This window comes from Camelus ferus, chromosome 2, assembly GCF_009834535.1.
Source record: "Camelus ferus isolate YT-003-E chromosome 2, BCGSAC_Cfer_1.0, whole genome shotgun sequence".
Lineage (NCBI taxonomy): Eukaryota > Metazoa > Chordata > Mammalia > Artiodactyla > Camelidae > Camelus > Camelus ferus.
In genome coordinates, this window is record NC_045697.1 from 35021346 (window position 1) to 35049043 (window position 27698).

Genomic DNA, 27698 nt, shown 5'->3' on the forward strand with positions numbered 1-27698 from the left:
AGTGTCAGGCAGGGGCTCGGCCCCAGCAGAGCGTTCTTGACAGCCAAAGCCCCTCAGCCGTCCAGTTAGTTTCAGGGCCACCCTCTTTAAAACTGTTTGATAAATTTAATGTAATTTTTTTACTGTTCTGCTGCACATTAATTAGTATCGCTCATGTAAACATTTAAGAGTAAGCACACTCTACATTAAAAAAAATACTTTTGAAGAAATCCATTTTTACTTTATATTTTTAAAGATAAAGAAAAAAAAATTAGATGTTCCTTTTATTTCAGACTTCTTCTGCTATTGACTAATTGTACTAACCATATTTAGTCCCCAATTTAGATTGTTACCTTTTGACCTTACTCTGACCTTAATAAGCAAAGATCCCAGGGTTAAAACCCTTGATTCACATGCAGTTGTAACTAGCCTATAAATATTATCAAAGAAAGCCACACCCTTACCTCTGCATCTTCCAGCTCAACATCTAAAAAGTCAAAATCCTTAAAAACGCCGAACTGTTGTTCACTGCTGGTGTCTTCCACAGCCACTTCCTCCTCTTGAATTACGTCCTCTGTCGCAGAAATTAGGCTAGTCTGTTGGTCACCGACTTCCAAATCCTCGTTAGAAGAGAATACAACCTGGCCCCCAGCCAAAAACAAAAGTGAAAAAGGCCACCCATCAGTGTCGCCATTCTGAATATGGAATCTCAGCACCCTAAGAGCCACCGGTGGCCTCGTCTGTCAGTGAGTGGAGTTTTATTTGGTCTAATACCTACTGGGCGAATACTTAATGAGCATGGCTGCCAAGTGCCACAAAGACAAGTGACAGTTTTTTCACTCTTAGTCAACACCGTAAGTCAGGTCAGTTAGAAAAGACAAGCAAGGAGACACAGTAACGTCCCTTCCTTCATGGACTAACATGATTTTTAAAACGTTTACACATGCTTCCACGATAACTCACCGACGGATTCTTCGGAAGGCCAGATTCTGGACCACAGAGAGAAAGTACGTTCATCAGCTTTTCTCTTGTTCTTCTCTGGAGAGAAAGAATATTCAAGCGTTAAGATTACTGATCCAGTAAGAAAATGCTCAAGTTCTCAGACGTATAATAAAACGGATGCTTCTGTTTAAGGAACTTTCACGTACCTGTGATAACTGTGGCCTTTTCCAGCTAACGGGCACCAAGGCGTTAGAATTGGAACCAGAAGAAGTTGAAGAAGTGCTTCTAGTCACAGCAATAACTTTCGGTTTTCCATTTCTCCCAGCTGCGCTGTGCTGATCACCATACTTATTCCCAATAATTGGTGTCTACACAGAAATAAAATGCCCATGTTTGACTCAACTATTTCAACATAAACAGGTCAATAGCGTATCTATACTGACATTTTTTACAAACAACCAAAAAACAGCATAAGGAGAAAGATTACTTGGCATAAGGTAAATGTTACAAAAATCAAATGTCTATTTTTTTTTTTAATCAAGAGATTTCACGTTATTGGAAACAAGTCTCTGAGGAGACTACTGGAAAGCTTATCTCTATTTTAAATACAGATCTGCTTTCTTTAAAAACCACCACTTCACCCTTCTCCCTCATGATTATAAAATATGCCCTTCTTTGAAAGCTCAGAAAATATAAAAATGATTTTTAAAAGTCACATGTCACAGAAACGAACACAACGTAAATCAGCTATACTTCAATAAAAATTTAAAAAAAAATCACCTGTCATCTCACCAGATTTAATTAATGTCTATTAACATTTTAGTGTTTTTTTCAATGTATCTTGTTAACTGTGCTTCAATAAAGTGCTTTTGCAAATATTCAGAATAAGTAACAACTTCAGAGATAAAGATCTATTTAGTGCTTACTGTGAATCTGGCGTACAATATTTCCAAAATTTATTTCAGTACAATTCCATGATGACCCAAAACTGGGTGTATATTTATTTGGCTTTGTGAAGTGTTTTGAATTTGTATTTGAATATAAGAGTCAAGTTCATTTGCATGTCATACAAATCCCCTTATGACCTGGCTCCTGCTTATCTCCCCAATTTCAACTTCCACCACTCCCTCCTGAACTTCACACTACAAAAAAGCCGAACGTGTTCCCCAAGCATAGGGTGCCTTTATGGACCTATGTGTCAGTACGTGTCACCTCCTTTACATGGAATATGCACCAAGCAAAGCCCTAATCACCCTGAACACTGCCTCTAGACTCCAAGGACGCCTTTTCTGATACCACCACCACCCCTGGGCAATTATACTTGGACATTCACCATGTGATGGTGATTTGTCTCCCCCTGCTACACAAGAGTCCCTGGACCATGTGTGATTCATCTCTGTTCCTCTAGTATTATCTCCAGTGCTTACACAGAGCAGGTACTCGGGAATTTTTGATGAAACAAATTGAAATTAAGTATTTGGTATATATCAAATGTTCTGAGAATCCATAGCACTGCTTCAAACAAAATAATTGTTACCCCATCAATATGTGACTTAGAAGAATAGCAAAGCTCAGTTTCTCTATCATATTCCCATGCTGAGTACTCCATGCTAGAAACTCTCAGGTGATATTAACTAGAACATTAGCAATAAACATACTTTCTGTTTAAAAACAATTCACAGTAAGCTTTGGATAAATTCTAATACCAACACTAAACACCCTCAATTTTTAAAATTTTATATAATTCTAATCAATTAAAATGTGAGTAGCTCTCCAATTGTTATCTTTCTCTACTCTCCCACAATACTGGATCAAAAACTTTCATCTTGAAAAACTACTGCTCTGGCTTGTGAAAGACCATTTCAATGGCACCAAAGCCACCAACAGTGGGCTCAGGTGCTGGAGGAAAAAAAAAAATTTGAGGTCCCTCCCTAAAATGTTGGGCTTCGCAGATCTCAGCTTATTTCAGTCTTGTTTTCCCTTCCATGATTTCAACCGCCCACCTATACAACACTAAAAATCCTTAATTTTTTTCCCCTTCTGCCCAAGCTTTCCTCTAAAACTTCAGATCTCTTCAGATAATAGGCACCTCCGTCAATGCTTCTTAGTCACTTCCAAGTCAATGTACCCAAGGGTGAGCTTATCGCGCCCTCCTTCCCCACTAAGATCTGTTCTCCCAGAATCTCTGTTCTCTTTGAATGGTACCAACATCCACCAAGATGTCAAAGCAACTGTCCTTGATGTCTCTTCCTCACTTAGCACCTTCTCTCCTTCCCATTAAATCCCCTCAATTACTTTCTCAGACTTTGAAAACCATCACTGCCTTCTGTTTCCTCTGCAATTGCCTAGGGACACAGTCCAACATTATCTTTTTCTCCAATTATTCTAACAGATTTCTTCATGATTCCCCACCACCACCCTGTCTGTTTCCTATCCTGTTGCCAGAGTGATCTTCCTAAAATGCAAATCCTAGTATTTCCTATTCTAGCTAAAAATCCTTTAAGAGCTCTTACTGCTTCAAGATAAAGCCGTCTTGTTACTATGTCACATAAGGTCCATATGACCCTGCTGTTCCCCATGCCTCCAGCCTCCTCTCTCATCACACTCTACGTCCAACCTCTGTACTCTGTGCACAAGGTATGCCATACTAACGGAAGTTTCCAGAGCACCGTGCACACTTACAAGCCTTCATTCACACATGCCGCTGCTTCTTGGGTTAATCTCCCCTCCCCAAACTTCCATACATGCCTGTCTAAGGTCACTTATTTTTCAACATTCAGCTCAGATCAGGTTAGAGGTACATGCTATATATTCCTATAGTGCTTTCAACTTCCAGCCAAAGCACTTGTCACAGTGCTTATTTGCCTGTCTGCCTAAGAGGCTGTAGGTGCCCGAGAGTAGGCTTTCTCCCCACCCGCCCCTGTTTTCATAGCACCTGTCACAGCATCCACTGCTGAGTATGAGCTCAGTCAACGCCTGCTGAATGACAGAATGAATAAATGAACAAGTGAAAATTTCTAATAGACCACCCGTATCAACCTCTCAGGATCTTACCTCAGATATATCAAAATGAAAATCTAAGGTCTTCCCAGGCAACTCCTTAGAGACATTATTAAAAATTTTCGCGAAGGATATTTCAGGAGAACCTGTATCTCCTCCATAGGTCTTGGGGATGTCGTTGGGCACAACAAGACTTGCTGAACGGGACACCACCAGCTTTAAGATGTTAAGGGCTTCCTTCCAGTAAGGACTCTGGTTTTAAAAAATAATAGATGCATGAACATTACAAATACATATTTCATTGAGAACAAAAATTTAGTGTATACTGTAGACAATGAAAATATTATTTCTATAAAAACTCTCATAAATCATTCATTTTTACTTTGAGATCCTTAACAGAGGGTCTGAGTTGCAAAAGGAAAGAAAGTAAGTTATTACTTGTACTGTTAGATTTGAGACATCATACACATAATAATGCTGTCAACTCAGAATATTTTATATTTTCCCCAATAAGTGATTTATAAGTATTATTAATTTATAAAGTCTAATACAGCAATCTGGCAGCAGTGGTAAACAAAGGGGTTTACCTTTGTATGTAAACTCTCTAGATGAATGAAGTGTATGGCTTTAAGACTCTAAACGTTAAACGTTTTAAATCTTGAAGATAAACATTTTTTAATGCATACTTCCTTTTAAAAAAAAGGAAATATTAAAATAAAAATATTAAAGTACTAAAAAAATTTAGATTTTTCTTAATGACCCAAGGCCCAAGTCACAAGCCCAAGTGCTGTGCTAACAGACAGTCTCCGTGACGCCTGAGTTGCACGCGGTGAGCTCTTCCCTCTCACATGTGGTGGCTCTGTTTTTGAGCTATTTTTCTGCTTCTTAGTTTTGTATATTTCTACCAATATATTTCAGGAATAGTTTATATGAAAGATGTGTATGTGAAGAGGAATTGATGTCTAATAAAGAATTTAGAATATTTTTCTTCTACCATCTAATGAAAAAAATCATACAAAAAATGACTTTTTTACTTACTATGGTACCAAAATCACATCTCAACCTTGTTTTATACATATCGTTTCACAGCTAACAGTTCTGAGCAGGGGGAAATACTACCAAAAAAAAGGAAGTAAAAAATGTTTGGCAGAACTGAGTTATCCAATTTAGTTAATAACACCTTGAGATGATGACACCCAAAGCACAAAATATTTAATAATAATAAAAATGTCTATATGATTTTGTTAGGCATTAAGCACATCATTGTAGAAAACAGTTTACCTTTAACAAAGTAAGACTAAGTAGGAATTAGTCCTTTTTTTCTTACAGAAATAATTAGGACCTCTGGGCCTTGCGAAATGCTAAAACCTCTTCAGGGATGTTTCCATAAATTATATTGGTAGTTGGGTTCTAAATGTCAAAGAATGTCAAGAGTTCAAGTCTGTAGAATGTTTAATGTCTGAATAAAGCAGAAGTCACTAACTGGGATGGCCTATCAGCTAAATATGACCTTGGTTCACCCAACATTTAAAAATAAACTTGAATAGGAAGTTGAGACAACACATTTAAAATGAGGAGATTTAGAGAAAAATCCAGATTTCTAGCTTCTCTATATAAATTAGAAAATAAAAACTAGAAGTTCTGGCCCCCCTGGGTCTGCACTCCAACATCGCAACCATTACAGGAAGCTTAGTTGTGCTGTTCCTTTCGGACAGGAAAGTGCAGTTCACTTTGTCATGAATCCATGCCCTCCTATGGTCACTTGCTTGCCCACTGGGTATATAAATAAGCCTGTGGTTCTGAACAAAAGCAATGTATCTATGTTTCACAAATTAGTAATTCAATATGCTATGTATTTCTGTGGGAGAGCTGGCAACTATTTGATGAGTTAAGTTCTTTAAGCCTTAAGAAAAAAAAAAAGAGAAAAGTGGTTTAGAAAAAATACGTAATTGTCACTTGGTGGAGTCATACTCATTGAGAGATAAAACAGAGAAACTAAACAGGGTTACCAAAGAAGTTTATGTTTTTTGAATATTTGCAATCACTGATTTTCAAGGGAACCTAAAAAATAACCCAGATTACCCAACAAAATATCAAAAAACATTTTAATATAGTTTTGTGACTTATTGGAAATGGACTAGAACACAAACTCTTTGCTAGCTGAGTATTTCCATTTGTAAGATTTGCTTCAGTGAATGCAAAAATAATGAGTAGAAACAGAAGGTTTGCATCTGTTAAGGCTCCCAAAGAGTTTGCTCTCTTTGATTAGCTGTAGGTACAATACTGATCTGCTCCTCATGACCTTTCTTCAAAAAGTTCAAAAGTGAAATTTAGTACAGACCAGACTGACTTAATATTTATACTTAAACCGTCTGATTTTCTACCTTCTAAATATCTGGCACTTTTTACCAGACACAGAAAGCAACTATAAAATGCAGACTTATCAAAGAGCCTCTTTTTCTAAAAGTAGTATTTGTTCATTATGTAGAATTTGATTAAAAACAGAAAGGAACAGAGTCATAATCACACTGTCCAGAGATGGTGACGGCTGCCCTCTGTGCACCTTCCTTCCAGGCACTGCTGAAATGAGTATTTGTAGATGCAATCGTTAAAAATCAAAATCAGGAATCAGACCGATTCTGCTTTTTGTCACTAACACCGAGAACAAGTTCCCATGTCGTAAATCTTCCTGGAAACATGATTTATGCACTAACCACTCCCGCCACTCTTAGATAACATTTAAGACGTTTACTGATTTTTTATGATTATGAGTTGTTTTGAGACGAATACTTCTACACAGAAGTCTTGTGGTCACTCACCTGTACGTATTTGCCGATAATCTTTATGATCTCCAGATTAAACTGCTTGACTGGGGCAGCAGATAGGTCAATGTGACTCAAAAGGCTATAGATGATCTGTAGTAATGACTGCTGCATACTGGACAATCCTTTTTCTAATAGCTAAAAGTAATATTAAAAAGTACACTTTAATCAGGTTAAAGAAAATTCAACAGTATTTACATTAGTGATGTTGAAAACCATAACAGATTTAACCTGAGTTTATGGTTAGATTATTAGAAATACAGAGAATAACGAAGGTAAAGTAAAAGGTGATGTCTATTATTGTTACTTGTCTTTGCTTCAGAAAGGAGAATTAGATGGATTATTTTTCATCTTAATCTCAGTGTTTTCTTTTATATCCTTAACTAATTTAGTTGAACATCATTTATTTTAGGTTAAGAGAAAAACTGCTGTAACCATCATCACCAAAGAATGAATAACTACCCCCAAGCCATTCACATCAGTCACTTAAACTACCCCCATGTGATTCAGCCAAGTTTCTTAACCAATCTGAGCCTGATTTTTAAGAATAAAATAGTGATACCACATACCTCATAGAGTTTGTAGACAGTTAAATTATATAGCATAGCTTTAAATACATGTAACTAATATTAGTATTGTTGTTAGTAATAATTTGAGAATTATTAATAATACAACAAGGATAACTTACACTAATAAGAGTAACATTTGGGGCAAAGCATTCTCTTTACGGACTGGAAATACACTGCCCGTATGTGGTACCCAATAGGCTGTACTGTGCCAGTGGCAGGCTTTAGAATCCCGTGATTGGGTCGTCGGGGAAAATTAGCATTACTTTAGTGGTGAGCTGGTCTAAGCCTCTTAAATTCAAAGCTGATTAAAAACGTTAGGCCTGGCTTTGTGCTGGCTCTTGTCCTAAAGGTACAGGTGTAAGATAAACCCAGAGACAGATTCATCCAGGTTAGGAAGCTACCAGGTAGAGTTTCACTGTTGTCTCACTTAAGTGTAAAGTTGATGGGAGCAAACCTATCAAGACCAACATCTTAAAAATTCACACTAGTCCTGAAGCACTTTATGATGGTTGCCATCAGTGACTTAGCTAAGTTTAACAGTGCTACGAGCAATACTGAAAATGTTTATTGAGCCACGAGGTCAACTTTTTAAAAATGAGGGTATCACTTTAATCATAAGCTGACTAGGAATTTCTCCCTTTTGAGAGTCTCTTTGTGGCTCTCTACTGAGTAATTTACTTTCCTAGGCATGAAGCCACTTCTTCAACGAAAAAAACACAGTCAACACTTGAACAACACAGGTTTGAACTGTGTGGGTGTGTTTATACTGAGGATTTTTTTCAGCAGTGAACACCACTGCTCACCATGATCCACAGCTGGCTGAATCACCAATGTGGAGGGCTGAATGTGAGTTATACACGGGTTTCCGACTGCGTGGAGGGTTGGTGCCCTGCGTCGTTCAAGGGTCAACTGTATTAACTTTTTATGCTGTTCTAGGACAGATTTTAAAATTCCATTTGCCCCCCCAAAATCATAGTTTAGATTAGGAAGCAAATATATCATCAAAATAAAGTTGCCCAGTAGAAATGACTCTGCATGCTGCATTTTTTAATTCTAGAAAGGATTTCAAAGCCAAGAATTAATTTTGCTAAGAAACAAAAATGATAACCATTGTCTAGGATCAAGACCATGGGGAAATAAAAACGCATTTTCCATTTGAAATGAAGGCAAGGTTTATATTATTTTGAGTTTATATCAGTTAAGGACAGTGAATGAAGAAATAAACACTGAAAATGAACAACAACAACAAAAAAACCCTTTATAGAAACTTCCTTTATACTTGAAAGATATTAAATATATTTTTTCTTTAAAAAAAGGGATTATTTATTTTACTCTCAAAGACAATTTGAACGTTAATTAGTATCAGTGTTGCTTCTAGAAGTAAATCTACTTGAAAATTTTGCCATGGAGCAGTTCGAAAAATCTGGTTTTTTGGGGGTAAATGTACCTCTGCAAGGTAAGTCACAAGACTAAATGTTGTATCTGAGAAGGAGTCATGTAGGTATCTACACACTACGTTGATCCAGTTAGAACAGTCCCTGGAGTACGTGTGTGTGCTGTACAAACTCATCATGTGAGCCAGGTTGACAAGCGTTGGGCATTTTTCTTCTGCGCAAACCTAAAAAACAAATACAATAATTTCATTCACTTTAAAGGCATTTAAGTTTAAACTTGATTTTATATTAACTGTATTTGTTTAATGAAATAAGTTCAAGATATATCTTGAAGCGTTAATGCATTTTATTTCACTACAGTAGAGAAGTTAAACAGAAGAGGAAAAAAGCTCAAGGCATTCTTAAGAGAATAACTTAGATAACACGGAAGGATGATTAATTATTCAAGCATTTCCGTGGGTGTTAAAGAGTATGGCTTTTTTTTTTTTTTTAACAGCCTCATGCTCTGTAAAAGTGTCTTTGGTAAAAATCCAAACGTTTTTGTAAACCCTATGTATCATTTTGTAACTTTTGTAAAAAGAGTTCCGTTTTGTAAAATCAATGTATGGTTCTTTGCACAATAACTTAACAGGCAGACTCAACCTGGGAATCCTCAGCGGGGTTCAGAGCTGCTGTGCTGAAGAAGAGATGCTTTATAGCGTCAAGCTGTTCCAAGTATCTCACTAGAGCAGTCAACTGCATGGAGCCTCAACATGTGTGATGTATTCTAAGGACTTCACCGGAGCACTGATAACTCTTGAATCCTGTACCTCCAATGAATGGCGGTCGTCAGGGTGGACCCCAAACTGCTCCTCAGGAAATCACCTAAAGCTCTTAAGGTCCTTGGCAAACCATTTACAGGCTCCTACGAAGTATACTGACTTCCTAGAGTTTACTTGATACAGTACTACAGAATCTGAATCAACAAATGTTTGGGAGGATCTTACTGACCAAATGCACCTTCTTAGTCTGTCTGTTCCCTGACTTACTGGTGAGGATGTCTCTTAACCTCTTCCAGGGGACACCTGAACAAGGCAGAACTGGAAAAGGGCCACGCAAGACAGACCCTCATCTATCATAAAAGGCTAGCCTCACTGAAATTTCTCTTAGTTTTCCTTTCTTCATTTTCCTCACTTATTTTTCCATCTTATTGATGTTTTATATTTTTTTCAAACTGCCTAGAGCATTTGATAAAGAGAGTACTACCTTTAAAAAATATATATTTTCAAATTTCAGATGAATATAACTGATTTTTTTTTAATTGAAGTACAGTCAGTTACAATGTGTCAATTTCTGGTGTAGTTTTACTTTGATTTACCATGCGGACATCATCACTGGATGGGCCCAAGATATGAAGGCATGCAATGGTGTGCAGAGACTAACACAGCACCTTGGAAGTTACTTTATACAATCATTAAAAGCAGCTGATTTCATGCATTAGCCTTTTATCCATAAAACAGACACCAGGAAGAAAAAAGAAAAAGTTGGTTTGTATTTCTTACTTGTATTTCAAAATATAATAATTTATCATACTATTTTAAAAGCTGCATAATTTTTCAATTTCACAATCTGTTATTCTTCAACAAAAATTTTTATAGTTCAAAGTAAATTCTTTAATCTTATTCTAAAGAATAAGACATTCCTATAGAATTCTTATATCCTTAAAGCATATTTTTATAAAGAATGATTTACAAAAAACTATTTCTAAAAAGGAGGAAAGTTCTTTGGAATATATGCTGTGCAATTTTTTAAATAAAGCAAATGGCTTAGATTTAATTTTGGAATTTTGGAATTACCAGGTTAAAATTCGAGTCAAATAGAGTATGTTTTATAACAAACCTGAGCATACTGTTTTTGCCATAATGAATAGCAAGAAAGGACAATATTTGTCCTAAGTGTTCCCTCATTTTGAAATTCTGCGCTCTCCAAGGGCACAAACAGTAAAAACAGCAATATTTGCATAATGAGGAAGCACATAATGGCAGAAAATTACTCTCGGCAGTTTAAGTGAGAGAATAATTAAGGAATCAATTTAGTTCACATCCTGCAGGTTGCTGAAAGCGCACAGAGGGAACCTTTGTGTGCTGCTCACCAGGAAGAAACAGACTGAACAACAGTTTATGACTCACAGAGAGCCATATATTTGATTTCTTAAAAACAGGTAAGATAGTTGGGAGTTTCCTGTGCTTTGCCTTGGTCATGACAGCAGAGGCTTGGCGCTCAAGGGGCTTCCACAGCAGCCCTCTGGCCACGCTGTGCCCTCAGCCATCCCAGCGCCTAGCCAGCTCCTCCCCACACTTCAGCTGCCAGTCTTAAATGCTCCTACTTCCCTTATTAGGGGACTTCTTTTTATCTTCTTGAAATCCTCAAGTAAGTCAATATACTTTTTTCCCCTTATAGTTTCTTTCCTAGATTTCTGGTAGACAAAAATAAAATCCTTGTTTACATTTTTCTAATGGTGTGTCATTAGAATATTAAAATAAAAGTCACTTTAATAAATTATTTTAAAAATCACTTTTGGACCTCATTAATGCAAATACACGTTGTTTAGTTTTCTAAGGTAAACCATCATCAAAACTGAGATGCGTTTCCATTAACTGTAATAATGGCTCTTCTTTTTAAAGACATACTTATAAAATGCTTAAGAATCTCTCCGTATCTATTTAGAAATTTAAATAGGGATGATTCAATAGCATATTTTATTAAATATTTTCTTGTCATTTATTAAATATTATCTAACCAGATAATGAAAACGTCCTTACTCTTGTTACTGTGTATGTGATTAATTGGGTTGGCAGTATTTTTTCACTGCGTCGGCACCCAGAGATAAACTTGCACTTACCAGTGGTGAAGTTTGGGCCATGCAGAGGTGGGTGTTTTACCTGGCTTTCTACAAGCTTGCTCTTCCATTTAGTGCTGTGCTAATTGCTAACAGAATCTCAGGTTTGGAAAAAAAAAAAAAAAGCTTATATAAAAGGCTCTTCCAGAGACTTTTACTCGCTTGGTCCCTTCTGTTGCAAACTTCTCTGAATTTTCTCCTGGTGCTTTAGCTGGGTTATCTCACTTATACTGCTGTTGAGTCCCTCCTCCAGTTCACCTAATTTCCTGTTGCACGTATATTACTTGTAAATTTATATAACTCCTTCTTGCAACTGTCTATGATTTCAGCCTGAAAAGTCTTTCTTACAAGACTCAATCTGACAAAATAAATAAATAAATACATAAAATGAAATTAATTAAGAATTAATTTTAAGTAGAAGGCAAGGTATTTGCTATTTCTTTATTGTTCTTAAGAGAGGAAATTACTAAAAATATAAAATGTCAAAGTCATATTCTTTTACAATTAAGATTAGGAGCTATAAACCTCTTAAACAAATGTTAACAGCTGATTTAAAAAGAGCTACAAACCTGTTTCAGAAATGTAGGATGGGAGAGAAAGAGCCAAATGAGGAAGAAAGAGAGTGAAGGGAGCAGACAGAGAAGTTGAAGACAATGTTAAGAGGAAAAAGGCAAACATAAAGGGAGAGAATTTCCAGAATCACAAAATATATTATGCCCTCTTCTTCCGCAGGGCCTTTGCACATGTGACTTCTCCTAGGAAATTTCCACCCTCGGCCCTGCTCTTATTTCTCATCCAGGGATCATACTTTTGGTTAGTCTTATTCAGCCTTTAAGTCAGCTTAGTCATAACTTCCTTCAGGCAAACTTTTGCTTTATGTGTCCCTAAAATATTCTGCCCTCCCACTGGAAAGTCACCAGACTCGATGGTGACTGTCTACTTATTTGACTGCACCCCGACTCTAAGGCCCACAGGGCTAAAAATCCTATCTCCTTTGCTTATCTTTGTATTTCCAGCACCTGATCCAGTGCTCAGTACATACTTGGTACTAAATAAATGAATGACTTGGAAACTGACAAACAGGTAGAAAGTAAAGTAGGGAAACGGAGCAGAAAAAGACTCAGACTCAGAGGAGTGTTACTCTAAACAAATAATTTTATTCACTGTGGCTTGAGCACTTGTAAGTTACATCATTACTATATTACTTCTTTATATGCATAAAAAATAAAAATTTAGATGCAAAATTCACATAGGAAGTGACAGTAAAAGGATTTCTAAGAAAGTCCCCCCTTAAGATAAACTTCAGGGAAATTTCCCTCCAGTGTTATCTTTCAGCATAACATTTGCTTACCTTTGCTATTCGACTAGCTGTTTCTTTGCAAAACTGAGTTGGGCTGTCAAAATGCTGGATTAAGTGAGGCAATAAGCAAAGGATGTTAAGAGGAAAGCCTATCAAAAAAAAAAAAAAGCAAACAATAACCAATTTTATTGCACATAATTTTAAAAATTAACTTTTTTTAATGGCTCACAGAAACCATTTTCTTTTTATTTCCTGGAGTACTTGATCTTCTAAAAATATTTTTTTGTTTTGCTTTTACCAAAGAATTTAAGTTATCTCACATATTGAGAAAACCGTAACTGTTGGTGGAAAAGCAGAAATTAGTAGGTTTCAAAACAAATGATTAGTTTACATTTCACTACATTAAAAAGCAAAGAGTTGGTGCAATTCTATTGACATCACCTGACAACTGGGAAGGATCCACCAGCGTGTGTTTGGAGACAGCAATGAGTTTACTCAGGAGGTGCACGGTCATTTCTTGTGTGGATACTGAGGTAAAACCCTTAAGGAAGAGCTGTTGAAGGCCTGGGAAATTATTCCACTTCAGTTTGCTTTGTACGTTTTCAATCTTCTCTCGACTCTCTGATTTATCCAAAGGCAAGTGGATCAGCAGTTTGTTGAGAAGCCTGAGAGCCAGGAGGTATTCGTATTCGTAATCTGACTCTAATAAAGATGCTGCTATCCAAAAAATGGTGGCCATCAAGTTGGCAGGCTCAGTAGTGGACTGCACATCATACACTGCTTTCTCTCTCAGAGAGGAAAGGCTTCTAGTCCTCACTAAACTACTGCTATGGTTTATCCGTCCGTCCATTATATCCAGTGTGTTACTCCGCCGCCGGTCACCCCTTCGGTCACCAATTAAACTTAATCTCAAAGAGTTACTTCTTGTATTACTGTTATATCCCAAATAACTGCTACTATTAATGGGACTTGTGCTTAAATTGAGTTGTCCAGTGCTTTTCCTGTTAGCTGCATACTTGTTTCCCATTATAGGATCATGGTATGAGGTTCTTTTTAAGAAAAAAAGAGAAAGAAAGAAAGAAAAAAGATGAATCCGTGCACAATCATTTCTTTAGCTACATTAATTGTACTCTTGAAAATGCTGAAAAGGGTAACTGTTACCAGGAAAAAAATCACTTCTAAGTATACTGGACTTTGCTTAATTAAATTTCAGTTCTTTCCTCCCTGTTGAAATGTACAACAGTATCTTTTCTACTGTGGCCAATTGTTTCCTTTGGGTTGGATGAGGTTTGACTTCAAGTGAAATTTCTGCTACAGTTACCACTGATAATGTTTAGCTTTGGGATTTAGTAAACATTATATCCCAAGCAGGCTTCCTTTGTCTTAACCCCAGAGCTGATGGTCCTGGGGTCCCTATTTCTGTCAATTCACACTCTTTCCAGAAGAACCAAGCTCAAAAATTTTATTTTTGATTTCTCCTCTCCTTCACATCCAATTATCATTGGTTAAAAAATAATTACAGAATTCTTTCTACATGTGCCAGCAGTGTGTAAAATGCTAGGAATATCAGGTAAAGTCCATGTAGATGGATAAATTACAGCCTGTTAGTTGCTGTCATTAAAATATAAAGAAAACACTGTGACAATCCAAAGGATGGAGTAATTAGCCTTACCCTGGGGCAGGCAGAAATGTTTAGCTAGGAGGTGATACTGAGACAGGACTTAAAGGAGAAGCCAATTCGGGATTTGCAAGGAAGATAAAGTTCGAAGAGAGGCTGGTCCAGGGAGAAGGAACAGTATGTGGAAGGTGTGAGTTTTGAGGTGCCTGGCCTGCTGGGAGCACAATGGGATGCTGAGTGTGGCAGGAACAGAGCCCGTCACTGAGGCTGAAGCCAAGCAGCCCAGCAGAAAGAGCTCTGGCCAGGATGTCAGAGAGACAGCACTGCCACTTCCCAGCCCCGTGACTCGTCACATGTCCTCACCATCTGGGGCTCATTTTCCCACTGGTAATCCATCTGAATTTTGGGGTATTATTCTCACCACCAATATTAGCACAATACAATATTATACATATTTAGCTATTGAAGGTCTATATACAAATCTACTGGTTGCCTAGTTTTAAACTCTTACTGAGAAAGGGCAGAAAGAAGATCATAATGCTTCATGGTTTCAGCCAAAGTATCAATTGCAGATTCCAACGTGAGAAGAAGCTCAATCACAAATCCCTAGAAGAAAGGCAGATTTTAATTAATTATGCTCTGGAAAGAAGAAATTGCAACACACTTCCTGATGAGATTTTAAAATAGAACAAACTCCACGTTAATATTACAAAGTAATTAAACTCTTGAGCAACACGATCTTGCTGATTGACGAAAATGCATCCAACTAATGGTATAAATTGATCATAATGGCAACACAATTCACCCAAAATTGCTTAGACCAGAAATCTAGGAGCCACCCTGTTGCTTTCCCTCACATCTAATTGAAACCATCACCAAGTCCTAAAAATATTACTTAAAAAATATATCCTAAACCCAACTTCTTTTCCCTACCTCCACAGCTTTCCTTTAATCCAAACTGACATCATTTCGGACTGGACTCCTACAAACAGCCTCTTAACTGACCTTTCTTGCTTTCCTGAGGACTCCACCTAGCCTCCAGAGTGAATTTTTTAAAGAGCAAATTGTATCCATCACTCTCCTTTTAAAACCTATGGGTGGTTTCCCGTCAATTCAGAGTAAAATCTCACCTCTCAACAGAACCTTCCAGGCCTCACAAGATCTAGACCTACCCTCCTCATCACATCCACCTGCCTGTTGATGTCCCTGTCTAAAACACTCTCACCACACTGGTTTGCTTGATGTTCCTTTAAAAAGCCTTTTGCTCCTCCCCCAGGGCCTTTGCACTTGCTAGTTCTATTTCCCTTTGCTCTCTTCCCCAGATTATCACAGGGCTCACTCCATTTAAATGTGTGTTCAAAAACTCATCTTTTCAGATGATCACGTATAAAACAACCCCTCCCCCTGTCATTCTTTATAACCTGTTACTCTGTCTTATTATTTTCACAGCATTCATCACTAAGTAAAATGGCATTACACATTATTGGTGGACTAAAGTCCTGTTTCCCCCATGAAATGTGAGCTCCAGAATGCCAGCAATGTTGTCTTGTTTACTATGGTATCCCTGGTGTCTAAAAACATTAATAAAACCATGTACAGATGTATGTACATTCCCTATTGCAATATTCCACTTTATCTTAAAAAATGAAATCAAGTGTTCTACTTTAACTTCCTCTTTTACCCTGTGGTCATCCAAGAATAATAGCCAGGTGTGTGCGTATAAAGCTTTTTCTGACAGGCACTAACAATTTAATTCAATTGGTATGTTACTAGTATTACTTATACAACGTCTAAAATTCTGACATTAATAATTCTATGTGCCCTATGTATTGCTCTACCTGCAGTGATTTACATTTGGCAATAAGTCCTTGACAACAAGGCGCTGCTCAACACCTGCTGAAAAGATTTAACGAACTACCTGTGCATCTTCTCCTGGATCCCCTACAGTTTCTACAAGTCTGGAGAGAACATCAGAAAGTGTGGTTGCAGAAAGAGGCTGCTTTAGGGCCCTGAAAATCTGAAAGGATCTCCCAGCATAGTGTCGAGAAGAACAAGAAAGTGCTGTCTGCAGAGCAACTTCGCTAAGATGATGTTCCAAATGAATTCCCTCTGTGAAAACAACGGAAACAAAGTTTAACTGCTTCTTGTTTTTCAGAATATAGATGGGGTTACGATCGGAGGCTAATAACCACTTTAAACCAGTGTCAGCACGGTGCCTGGCAAACTGGGTATGGACTAAACTTTTGTAAGTCAATGCCTTTTCTTTTCATTAAATTCCATTGCTTTTTTATTTTTGTTAAGTGGAGGCACTGCGAATTGAACCCAGGGCTCCGTGCATGCTAAACACGAACTCTACCACTGAGCTCTATCCTGCCCCTCTCATTTGAATTTTAGATGACTCTTCACTCTAATCTCAGGGAAGGACTCCCTGAGAACAGGGTTTCTCAGCCTCAGCACTACTGACACTCCGGCCAGATAACTGTTGTGAGGGCTGCCCGGTGCCGCGTACTTAAGTACTGGCATCCCTAGCCTTTATCCAACCTGACACCAGTAGCGACCTCCTGCCACCCGCCCCTTAATTGTGACAAAAGTGTTTCCAGACATTGCAAAATGTCCCGAGAAGCAAAATCGCCCCCAGCTGAGAATTACTGCTTTAGATACACACACTTTACTATAATTTTCAGAATGTGTTAAGTTCAAAAATCACAGAGACTCATACCAGTATAAAAAATTATGTTAAGGTTTGTCATCTCTACCTATGTTCCTTAAATATAATTGTTTCATAATAAACAACTGTATTGTAATTTTATTATGCCATCCTACACAAAACTAAGAACCCCAGGCTGTCAAAGGAGCATTCTTAATTTAAGTAGTAACTTAATTTCTTTTCAACCAAAACAAATCTGTTATCACTAGTAAGTTAAAAAGGAAAAACTGTCTAAAACTCAACTTGAAACACATCAATGGTCAACTTTTTGCTGAACAGTATCAGAAGTTTTGACATCACCCTAAAATATCTCCTTGAAAGTAAATATTATCCGAAATATTTATTAAAAGATACCTGAGCTTGACTGCTTAAAAACAGAAACCACATGTTTCAAAAATGTTGTTAACTGCTCGGCACTCTTTATGCTAGGATTCTTGGCAGAAACATCCTCATGGTTCCAAAGGGGCCCTCTTTTTCTGAAAACAGAGAACAGATGTAACTCCCTTGGCTTTTACCTTAAGTTTTACTCATACTCACCTAAAACGTGCTTTTGCAATTAAAAAGGATAGTAGTTGAATAAATCAAACAGCATGTCACACAGGCTACTACTACTATTTATGTTCCTGGACATGTAATGATTTAGAGCAAGTACAGGAAGATGCAAGTTCCATCATTACAGGCAGATTCTCCCAGAGGTAGGAGGAAAAGATGACAAATTTTTTGCCAAGTGGAAAGAGTACTGGTTATTGCTTATGTATTACAGATCAAAACATTATAACTTGTAGAGGCTAGACTGTATTTAGATTGTGATGCAGAGAAAATAATTTATAAGCTAAAACTACAGGGACAGGTTAGGGCAGAATAAAGTCCTGTGGGTTCTTTCTTTAAAATACCTGCATTCTCGAGCCCACCACCTTGTCGAATAAGGGTTAAGCCCCTTATTACCACAGGCCCAGAGTGCCCTGAAAAAAGATGTGGTCACACTGCTGTTGGTCCCTAACACCTCTAATTCATCATGTCCCTTGCTATGAGACCGATCATAGCATATTTATTTAATTGAGTCCCCCTATCCTCCCCATTCAGCTCAAAGATTTTCAATAAAGTTTCCTTTCTTGAAAGATCTATAACCTGTAGGCTAGACTTCATGGTCCTTCAGTTTGAACTCTTCTAAGATTTCTTGTCTGGAAAGTCTTTCCTCAGCATTACAGTCAGACCAGATTCTCACCATTTCCAAACATACTTCGTTTTCTCACACGCCTGTGACTTTGCTTTTGCTGTAGAATACCGGCCCCTTTCTCCCCATCTATGTTTCTTCTTTACTTAGAGTGCTTTGCAAAGAGTAGACCATAAATAAATATTGGATACTGACTGGTCATGTAGCTGATGAAGGCAGAATATGTACTCAGATAACACTGTGTCCTCTTCGGGTACTCAGCATTAGACACAATTAAGGCCTTCCTCAGCTACAATCATATGAGCCAAAGAAGAAAGTCATCAAATTTTCTAAATATTGCACAATACACACTTGTCTACTCCAAATCAAGGACACTTTGAAAAACAAAAATAGGGTCTGCTGTAACTGACAAATGAAATGACAACTTGATGCGGATACGTTGCTGGAACAGTAGGGGGTGCAGATGTTACCTTGAGGTAATGAATTCCATGAGGGTTTTTACTTTTCCATCCTGCTCTACTGAGATGTCGACCTCGTTGAGGACAGTGGTGTGCAGATGTGAAATGGCAGCGCTGTTATTTCCTAAGCTGATACTAGAGGAGGTAGAACTTGAGCTGAGCCCTGAGTCAGTCATGGGGGAGGGCTGGTAATCAGGTATAAAATCACTAACACCTGCTGAAAGAGAGCGCCGCGCATGAACACCCAGACGTAAAACCATCTCCCACAGTATTTAAAGAATTAAGTTCTGGTTCCTTATAGATTATATAAGTATATAAAGGATGATGCAGATCAGTGCTCCTCCCCCTGCAGCCTCCCAAGCACCAAATTACATCAGGTGAGGTTTTGAGCAAACACAGCAAACTTAACTCTTTGGATTTACTATACAGTCCTCTGCTGCCATCTGCTGAGCAAAGTTGAAACTGGCAGCTTCCTAATATTTTGGCATAACGTGGGTTAAGTCATTCATATTTCTATAGTGTAACTGATTTTTAATTTCTTATGGAAAAGATTCTATGCTTTCTGCTTCACTTTACTCAAAGGCCATTTTAGAGTCTATTTATAGACTTAAAAATATAATATTTACATTATGCCAATTATTAAATAATTCTAAAGGTTACTACTAATGCTCATACAAAATGGCAAACGAGGCCTTAAAAACAAACAACAAATACAAACTAAGGAATTTTGAATAGAAATGCTTCAACATAAAAAAAAGGGAGAAAACTTTATTTCATTCATCTTTTAATCATAGTTTTAAAGGTGAATAAGTTTACTAATCATTGTTTTCTCATTAACCACAAGGTTTTAAATAGACAACAAGGATTTAACTAAGTAAATTTAAATTTTATTAACCCTGTATCTGGCATTAAATGATTGGCAAAAAAAAGTAATTTTATTTCAATTTTTAAAAACAATTATTTTCTAGATCATTTATTATAAATCAGATGATACTGATGAATAAAATAAATATTAGGTTATTAGGAAAAGAAAATAAAAAGTAAAAAAAAAATCACATCAGCAGTGAAATAAATTTTACATTAAAATCTCATTAATTTGGACCTCACTAGTACTTTAAAATATGCAATTTGGAACTTACTAGACTTCAAACGTATAACATTTTAAGTGAAATCAATATAACCAAGTGAAAAAAAATTTTTTGCTGTCCTCCTTGGCCAATTTTTCAGATCTTGAGATCAGGAGGAAACTAATACAAGTTTACCATCTTTTTCATAACCAGTGCTCAATAAATTAAGCCACTCTTTCATTGTACCTTTAACTTACATGTTTAGAGCTTGAAATTTTTATGACGAAGATCCTTAAAGGCAATACAGATCAAATATTCCAAGTCTAAGTCCTTCTTTATGGATTAATAAATAATACCAATGGTACTTAAAATAATAAAACTACATTTAAAAAAATATTGTCCAGTGTTTCAACTTTAGTTGACTTTCTGTAATGTAGGATTCCAAATGAATGAAGTACAATTCCACTTGCAAACTGAACTTTTAAAGCAAATACCTGTGAAAGTATAATCTGAGTGTGCAATTTGTTTGACTGTAAGCACCCTGGGCTCATTAAACTCCTTGTTCCTGAGAAGGACAGAAGCAGCAGTTCGGATGTTGCTGTTGGATCCCATCACTATTAGTAAGTGCAGAAGCAGGCGTTTACAATGCTCGTACACCTCAGGGTGGCAGTGGTCAAACCCTAAAGAGAACCATAAAAAAAGTCATCATCAATAAAGACAGATAATGAGTATTCTTGCTACCAAACCCATATTTTAAAAAGAAAAGAAGAAATTATATAAGGTCATATTACGTCAATTTTTTTATTAGCCTAGAATTTGTATACATTTTTATAATAGCCTATTGTCCTCCTGGACTAGGGAGAATCCAGGCAAGTTCCCAAAGTGTACGTCTAAAATTTAGTTATCTCTTAGACACTAATACTCTGTTACAAAACACTAGATGTAAATGAACTTTTATAGGCAAGGATTTTTTGTGTGCTTAGAACGCAATAAAAAGTCAGTAGCTGTTTGCTTACTGAAGGAATGAAGTAATACATGTATAATAAGTGCACATATCAGGAAATTTAGGAGAAGATGGCTGTTTTGACTTCTTCAGGAAAGCAATCCTCCCAGCACGGGCAGTACTGCTGATGCGATGGCTCCCACATGTTTGTTAAGAGGGCATAATGGAGTTTCAGCTGTAATCAGACTGTCCACGATCTAATTCTTTGGGGAAACACTTAGTACCCATTTCAGTTTTCCATTTACTCTGAAAGCTTCCAATCACAGAGGTAAATTAACTTTACTTTTGCTTCAGTTACAGGATTTTTCCTGCTGGAGGGTATGTGTTTGTGTGTGCAGCGGGAGAGGCTGCAGGACAGGAATAGGAATGGGTAAGAGGCTAGAAATAACTCCCCTCTAGACCATGAGAATCACAGTAAAAAGTGTCATGGAAATAACCCACAAAAAGGAGGAACCGAAATACGTAGAAACTCTCTTAAAGCCATATTGCCTTTCCCACTGTGGAAAACAGTATGGAGATTCCTCAGAACACTAAAAATAGAACCATTGTACAATCCAGCAATTCCACCCGTGGGTATATATCCAAAGAAAACAAAAACACTAATTCAAAAAGATGTATGCACCCCAATGTTCATAGTAGCACTATTTATAATAGCCAAGTCCTGGAGGCAACCTAAATTTCCATCAACAGATGAATAAAGAAGATGTGGTATATATATATGCAATGGAATACTACTCAGCCAGAAAAAGAATGAAATGTTGTCATTTGCAACAACACGGGTGGACCTGGAGGGTGTTATGCTTAGTGAAAATAAGTCAGAGAGAAAAAGACAAACACTGTATGTTATCACTTAATATGTGAAATCTAAAAAAAAGCAAAACAAACTAGTGAATGTAGCAAAACAGAAGCAGACTCACAGATATAGAGAACAAATAAGTGGCTACCAGTGGGGAGAGGGGAAGCGGGTGAGGGGCACGATAGGGGTAAGGGCATTAAGAGGTACAAACTACCATGTATAAAATAAATAGATTACAAGGATACATTATACAGCACAGAGAATATAGCCAATATTTTATAATAACTGTAAATGGAGTAGAACCTATAAAAATTCTGAATCACTATTTGTACACCTGAAACTGTTGTAAATCAACGATACCTTAATAAAAATTTAATTAAAAATAAAAATAAGTGTGACCTGATAAAAACCAAATATACTGCCTTTCAATTATCACAAAAATATGAAATGAAGACATGAGAACCAAATATTTATTACCTATAAAAATTGCATGAAGAAGAAGATGGAGGTAGCTTCCCCATTCCACCTTCACACTATGATCAATGATCAGATCAGTCAGAAGGATCACGGCTATGTTACACCTATGACAGACAAGAGTGTTGTTAACGCTTTACTAGAGTAAACCTAGAGAAAATCTTATGCAAATTACTTGCAGACTTTAATATTGTATTTTATGGAAAAATACAATTTCCCAAGAAAAAAAGAAGAGAAGAAATACAGCTGGAGAAACTGTTAAGTGACAGTTTTAGAAAAAAAACATATCTGCTATGGGGTCCTTGAAGCCAAGGGCCATGCTTTCTTCATCTTCAACCCTAAGACCTAGCACACTGCTTGCCACATAGTAGGTGTTCAATACATGTTTGGTACATCAGTACATTTGGAAAGAACGCAGTAACTGTTCTATTTTGATTTTGCTAAGCAGACATCAGTTTAACTCAATTCAAAATAAGAGGGCCTATTACCATAAAGTAATATTTTTCAGATGTAGTAACTGGGTCCCAGAAAGGTCAAGTAACTATGCCAGACACCCAGAAAAGCAGCAGCAGCAGAATTAGATTTCACAATATCCACCAAAAACAGTTAACTCTGAGTTTTTAAATTTCTTAAACATCTACACACACTGATCGAATTTGTTGCAGTATCAAAAGAGAGAAGTTTGCTTGTATCCTGTGTTGTCAGATAGTGTAAAGAAAGCTGAAAGTGTTAAGCAGCGACTTGGCTCGTATGAAATAGGAATGACGCTGTGGTCCACCTGTGAAGAGGTAATCCAGGTGATGACGTTTCAGGCAAGTAATCCACCAGTGGTGACCAGCAGCCTCCAGCTGGTGGGAAGGGTAGTGGCTCTCCTTGATTATGCTCCATCACTTTCAGGCGCCAATTAGAATAAAGTGGCATTGAATCACCTATCAAAATAAAATGATCTCATTGTCTACACCATCTACTTTCTGCTAAGATAAGCAAACTCTAGTAAGACACCAACTATTTATAGCATTGGAAAGTGAGCAAAAGAATTTCCCACTATTTTGACATATGTTTGCTAGGAAGACCTGGGCACAAATATCATCAGAGTAAGCAAATCAGAGAGAAAGAAGAGATCACAATTCAGGTTCCATCCTTTTATCAAAGCAAACTACATGAGCACTTCATCATGATTCCGTAATTGATGTCCCAGCTATGAGACCGCATGAAAGGAAAAGCTGCCTTGCTAACAAGGGCCTCTGGTAAGTTACTCGGTTCTAAATTTCCTGAGATAGGGCCAATGCAAACCCATCCTCAAAGGAAATCTGCTCCACCACAGCAGGGCTGCAGGGTGCAGTAAAAAATGCCATCAGGAAATGTGAGTTCTGTGTGACGTGGGTAAGTCACTTAACCTCTCTGGACCTCAGTTCCATCATATGCAAAGTGAGAAGATGGGACCAGATCACATCCAGGGTCCCTTCCCAGTCTGAAGGCTTCTGTTTCTATTCCACCCTGCCTTAGTGTTACAGCGAGACTGGGGCAGATTATTTATTCTGCAATTGCAAGGGAGGACATTTTAGTAAAATGTGAATCCGTGGAGAAAGAGCCAGCCTGTTCAAAAAAGCAGCCTGCTGCCAAGCGTCTGTTCTATGATGCTTCTTGAGAACCAATTCTTATGTTCCTTTCGATTTATCTACAGGGAACCTGCACTTTTAAAACATAATTCCCCCACTTATGTTGCTTATTTAAATTAAGACATTTCATGTTATGTTGGAACACCACTAGTGGCAGTTAAATACTCTTCTTAAAAACAATCTACTGGAAGAATATATTAATTAACATTAATATAATTACAATACACCTTGCCATTGTTGTTATTGAAAAAAAAATTTGGAATGTATTACTTTTTTCTTCTTCATAAGATCCTCCAGAGCTGCTACTGTATCGGGACTCTAGTCTGTGATGTTGACGGTTTAAATGACTGTTTAGTCCACTGTAGATGTCTAGGTGCACATAGCTATGGGAATGATCATCGAAGTTAGTCACAGTTCATGGTAAAATAGTATCTGTACTTCATGTTTTACGTTTAAACATGTTTAAACATGTTTAAAAAAGAACACAGCACACAAAATACTAACTAAAGTTTACTATGATATATACTAATTTCCACCTTACATTTCAAAGGCTTAAGCTTTGAAGTCAATTATTTCTACGTGAAGACTTTTCTTAAACTGTTCTGGTAACAATGTGCTGGTGAAATCTATTTCATACGAAACAGGCGGAGTAAATATACATTTAGAAAAGTTAAAAAATGTAGCCACACATAAAGTGACTGACCATGCTCCACCTATTCATCCACCAGTGCATATTAAAAAATCTAGCATGTCAGCATCTTTAACGTTAAAATGGTCAACATGGAAATTTTCAATACAGAAATACATATTTCTTCCCTAGAATTTTAACACAATGGAAATACACATTCCAGTGCAGGACTCATCAGTTACTCTGATGATAATCAGTACATGTCAGACTGAAAGGCTAAGGAAGAACAGAGCAGTACTTACTTCTCTTCAATGCTCTCTTTTATGGGCTTATTATCGAGGTTGCCATCTGTGGGAGCTACCATCGTATTGCTACTAGAAGTAGTTCCTGCAATCAGAAATAAAACAGTATCTGAATATAAGGCCTGGGGTGGCTCAATAAGAACAGAAGATTGCAAATTACAGATGTCAAAACTTCACTAAAGTGAGAAGAAGGTGATTTTTAAAAAAGATTCGTACTCTTAATGACCAACAGGGAAAGGAGACAACAGCAACAAGATTACGGATCCTGGAAAACAAATGGACAAGAAGTACTTAAGTGTTAAGAAGACTGGATCCAGAGCTGTCGGTGAAGGAAACCAAGGAGCCTCTATATCTGTATTGTTGAAACTCCAAGAGGCTCAGGAATTGTGGCATCAAGTACCTCTGGAAGTAGGGGTTGAAGGAGGCGCTAACAATAGTAGGATTGTTTGAAAATCAACTTCAGAAGTAGCTGGTCCCCAAGATCTACCCCTCTGCCTCTTATAACTAAAGCTGGGTAGCTGTCTTTCCTCACCTCTAGAAGTCTTTTTTGATGAGATTAAATCAGAAGAGTTCTGGACTAGGGCACACCATACAAGAGTGAAGGAGGAAGTACTTGACTGAGAATACAGGGACTAAGTGAAAATATACATACATACTTAAATTTGAGATTGGACCCCTCCTATAACCTTCTTATCCCAGAAGGCTTGAAGACTGTGTCTGTGTAGTGTGTGTATCTACAGATTATATCTGTACACACACACACACACACACACACCCCTACACCCTCTACTCTTGGCAGATGAGTAGAAGAGTTTTCTCTGGGGAATCTGATTAGTGCAAGAGAAAGACCTATAGACCCTTACATCAATAATATCATCATACAACAAAGGACAAAATCAACCAGTCCCACATATACCTACAGAGCAGCCAATCAACTTTTTAATATGCATACCATTGTTTCTGAAAAGACAGGTCTAGAACTGGTAAGCTTTTGAGGAAAGCTTTTACAAGACAAAAACAAACAGCAACATAAAGAAAACAGGGAGATAAATAACAAGGTCCTGCTATATAACACAGAGAACTGCATTCAATATCAATATCCTATAATCAACCATAATAAAGAACAATATAAGGAAGAATATATATGTATAACTGAATCCCTTTACTGTACACCAGAAACTAACACAACATTGTAAATCAACTATATTTCAATTTAAAAAAAAGATACACACACACACACACACACACACACACGCAAAAGAAAATAGGAACTTTAGTTGGGAGAAGAAAACTTTATCAAATATAGAAAAAGATAGTCTAACCATGAAACATGAATAAGACACTTCTAAAAATATTCTAATTAAAAAAATACTCTGGAATTAAAAACATTCCAGCAGATATGAAAAATTCAATAGAAGCATTATTAGAAATCTCGTAGAAAGTATAATAAAAAAGTGAAAAGAGATGACAAAAATAGATCATAAAGATATAGTATAAAAGATTTCTAATTATACAGATGTTATTAACATGACAAAAACATTGAACATAAACTGAGTGACATATAATTTCACAGAAATTTAATCTAGAACAGCCCAGATATTGCACTGATTTTCAGATGAAGTTACTCCCTCAGGGATGTAGTTTCTTCAACTCAGAATACCACAATAATTATATGTGTACACACAGAAGAATATACACTCACATGATTGGATACTATGTATAATACTAGCCCAAATAATTACAGTATTACAGTCATTTCAATAAGTGAGCATTTTTAAATTTACATACTAATTATAGTCATTAAAAAAAGCATTTGTTGTATAGGAATATGTAAATTACATTCTGGTTCTGAACAAGTACATAAATATATTTCCCTCTATCATATTATGAATCCTTACACTGTTGAACTTCTTTGCTCACATGAAGATTTGAAAGGTTTTGCCAAGTTAATTGGGTACACGATCCCTGTTAGCTTTTCTTTATGATGATGTTTAAAGCAAACAAATGCTCGCTAAAATGAACAATTATGTAAAGCTTCTCTGTTGACACAAAGTCATCAGCTGTGAACAACTTCTCACCTGAGGTGACAGAAGGGATTTTGTAGCTGGAAGTGATGCGGTAATACGGGGGGTTATCCATGTGAGTGACCCCAGAACTGACAGGATCGGTCAGCTGTAGCTCACTCACCAGTTCTTCGAGCAATTGCATTGTTTTGTCTCTACCTAAATAGACAATAACTTTCTTCACCTGTCATAAAAGAAATCGTTCAGAAAAGAAAAAGCAAAATTTTATCTCACAAACTTGTCTTGAGACACATTTTATCAGAGTAAGTTCAACTCTAAGTGGTTGGTGAATCAGCACAATCTAAATTTGAACAGACACTGATCAGCAATCAGACATTAATTAGTTTTATAAATACTGTTCTGTCCTCTCACCCTCAACATTATACCTAATTAGGGTGACCTGAATATGTTCAGTGGTTTCCATAAAGTTATCTACCTTCCTTTTTCCTTTTTTTTTTTTGAAGAGCAAAAGATAATTTGCCTTCCTATAAATCAGTTTCTGTTTCAATGGAAAAGCTTTCAACTGATACCATTCTAAGTTTTCCCTCATATTTTTATTAACTCATCTTTAAAACCCTGGATTTGTCTTTTATTCTGCCTTCCGCATTCTCTATATTCAACCAGTGGCACAAAGCGGTGATTAAGAGTGAGGATCTAGAACAAAACTAGATCTCCAGCGACACAGCCTGGACTGCAGTGTAGACAGAACTCTTACTAGCTGTGTGACCTGGAAAGTTCCCCTCAATTTTCTCTTCTGCAACTGGGCCCAACAGCACCTACTTCATACAGTTGTTGAGATTAAGTAAATCAAAATATACAAAACACTTTAAAAATGCCTAGTACATAGTATAAGTTAAATTTGTGAGAACATTTCAGTAGAATACTTTCTATGTACGTTTTAGTAA

General features: G+C 36.9%; 1 protein-coding gene across 5 annotated transcripts in view; it reads right to left on the reverse strand.

Annotated features, from left to right (window-relative positions):
- FRYL (FRY like transcription coactivator) overlaps positions 1 to 27698 on the reverse strand; it is a 226676-nt gene that overhangs the window by 29491 nt on the left and 169487 nt on the right. For 4 of the 5 annotated variants that reach the window (XM_006185951.3, XM_032497176.1, XM_032497171.1 and 1 more), the window contains 18 exons: positions 26809 to 26977; positions 24731 to 24815; positions 24071 to 24183; positions 22960 to 23110; positions 22185 to 22288; positions 20403 to 20588; positions 18854 to 19058; positions 17564 to 17685; positions 16421 to 16611; positions 15014 to 15108; positions 13326 to 13933; positions 12936 to 13033; positions 8760 to 8930; positions 6741 to 6881; positions 3976 to 4173; positions 1128 to 1289; positions 943 to 1017; positions 444 to 620 (listed from right to left, as the gene is read on the reverse strand). In XM_006185951.3, coding sequence (XP_006186013.2) covers positions 444 to 620; positions 943 to 1017; positions 1128 to 1289; positions 3976 to 4173; positions 6741 to 6881; positions 8760 to 8930; positions 12936 to 13033; positions 13326 to 13933; positions 15014 to 15108; positions 16421 to 16611; positions 17564 to 17685; positions 18854 to 19058; positions 20403 to 20588; positions 22185 to 22288; positions 22960 to 23110; positions 24071 to 24183; positions 24731 to 24815; positions 26809 to 26977 — 3051 coding nt within the window. The remainder of the gene's footprint in view (positions 1 to 443; positions 621 to 942; positions 1018 to 1127; positions 1290 to 3975; positions 4174 to 6740; positions 6882 to 8759; positions 8931 to 12935; positions 13034 to 13325; positions 13934 to 15013; positions 15109 to 16420; positions 16612 to 17563; positions 17686 to 18853; positions 19059 to 20402; positions 20589 to 22184; positions 22289 to 22959; positions 23111 to 24070; positions 24184 to 24730; positions 24816 to 26808; positions 26978 to 27698) is intronic. The other variant, XM_032497154.1, reaches the window with a different exon arrangement.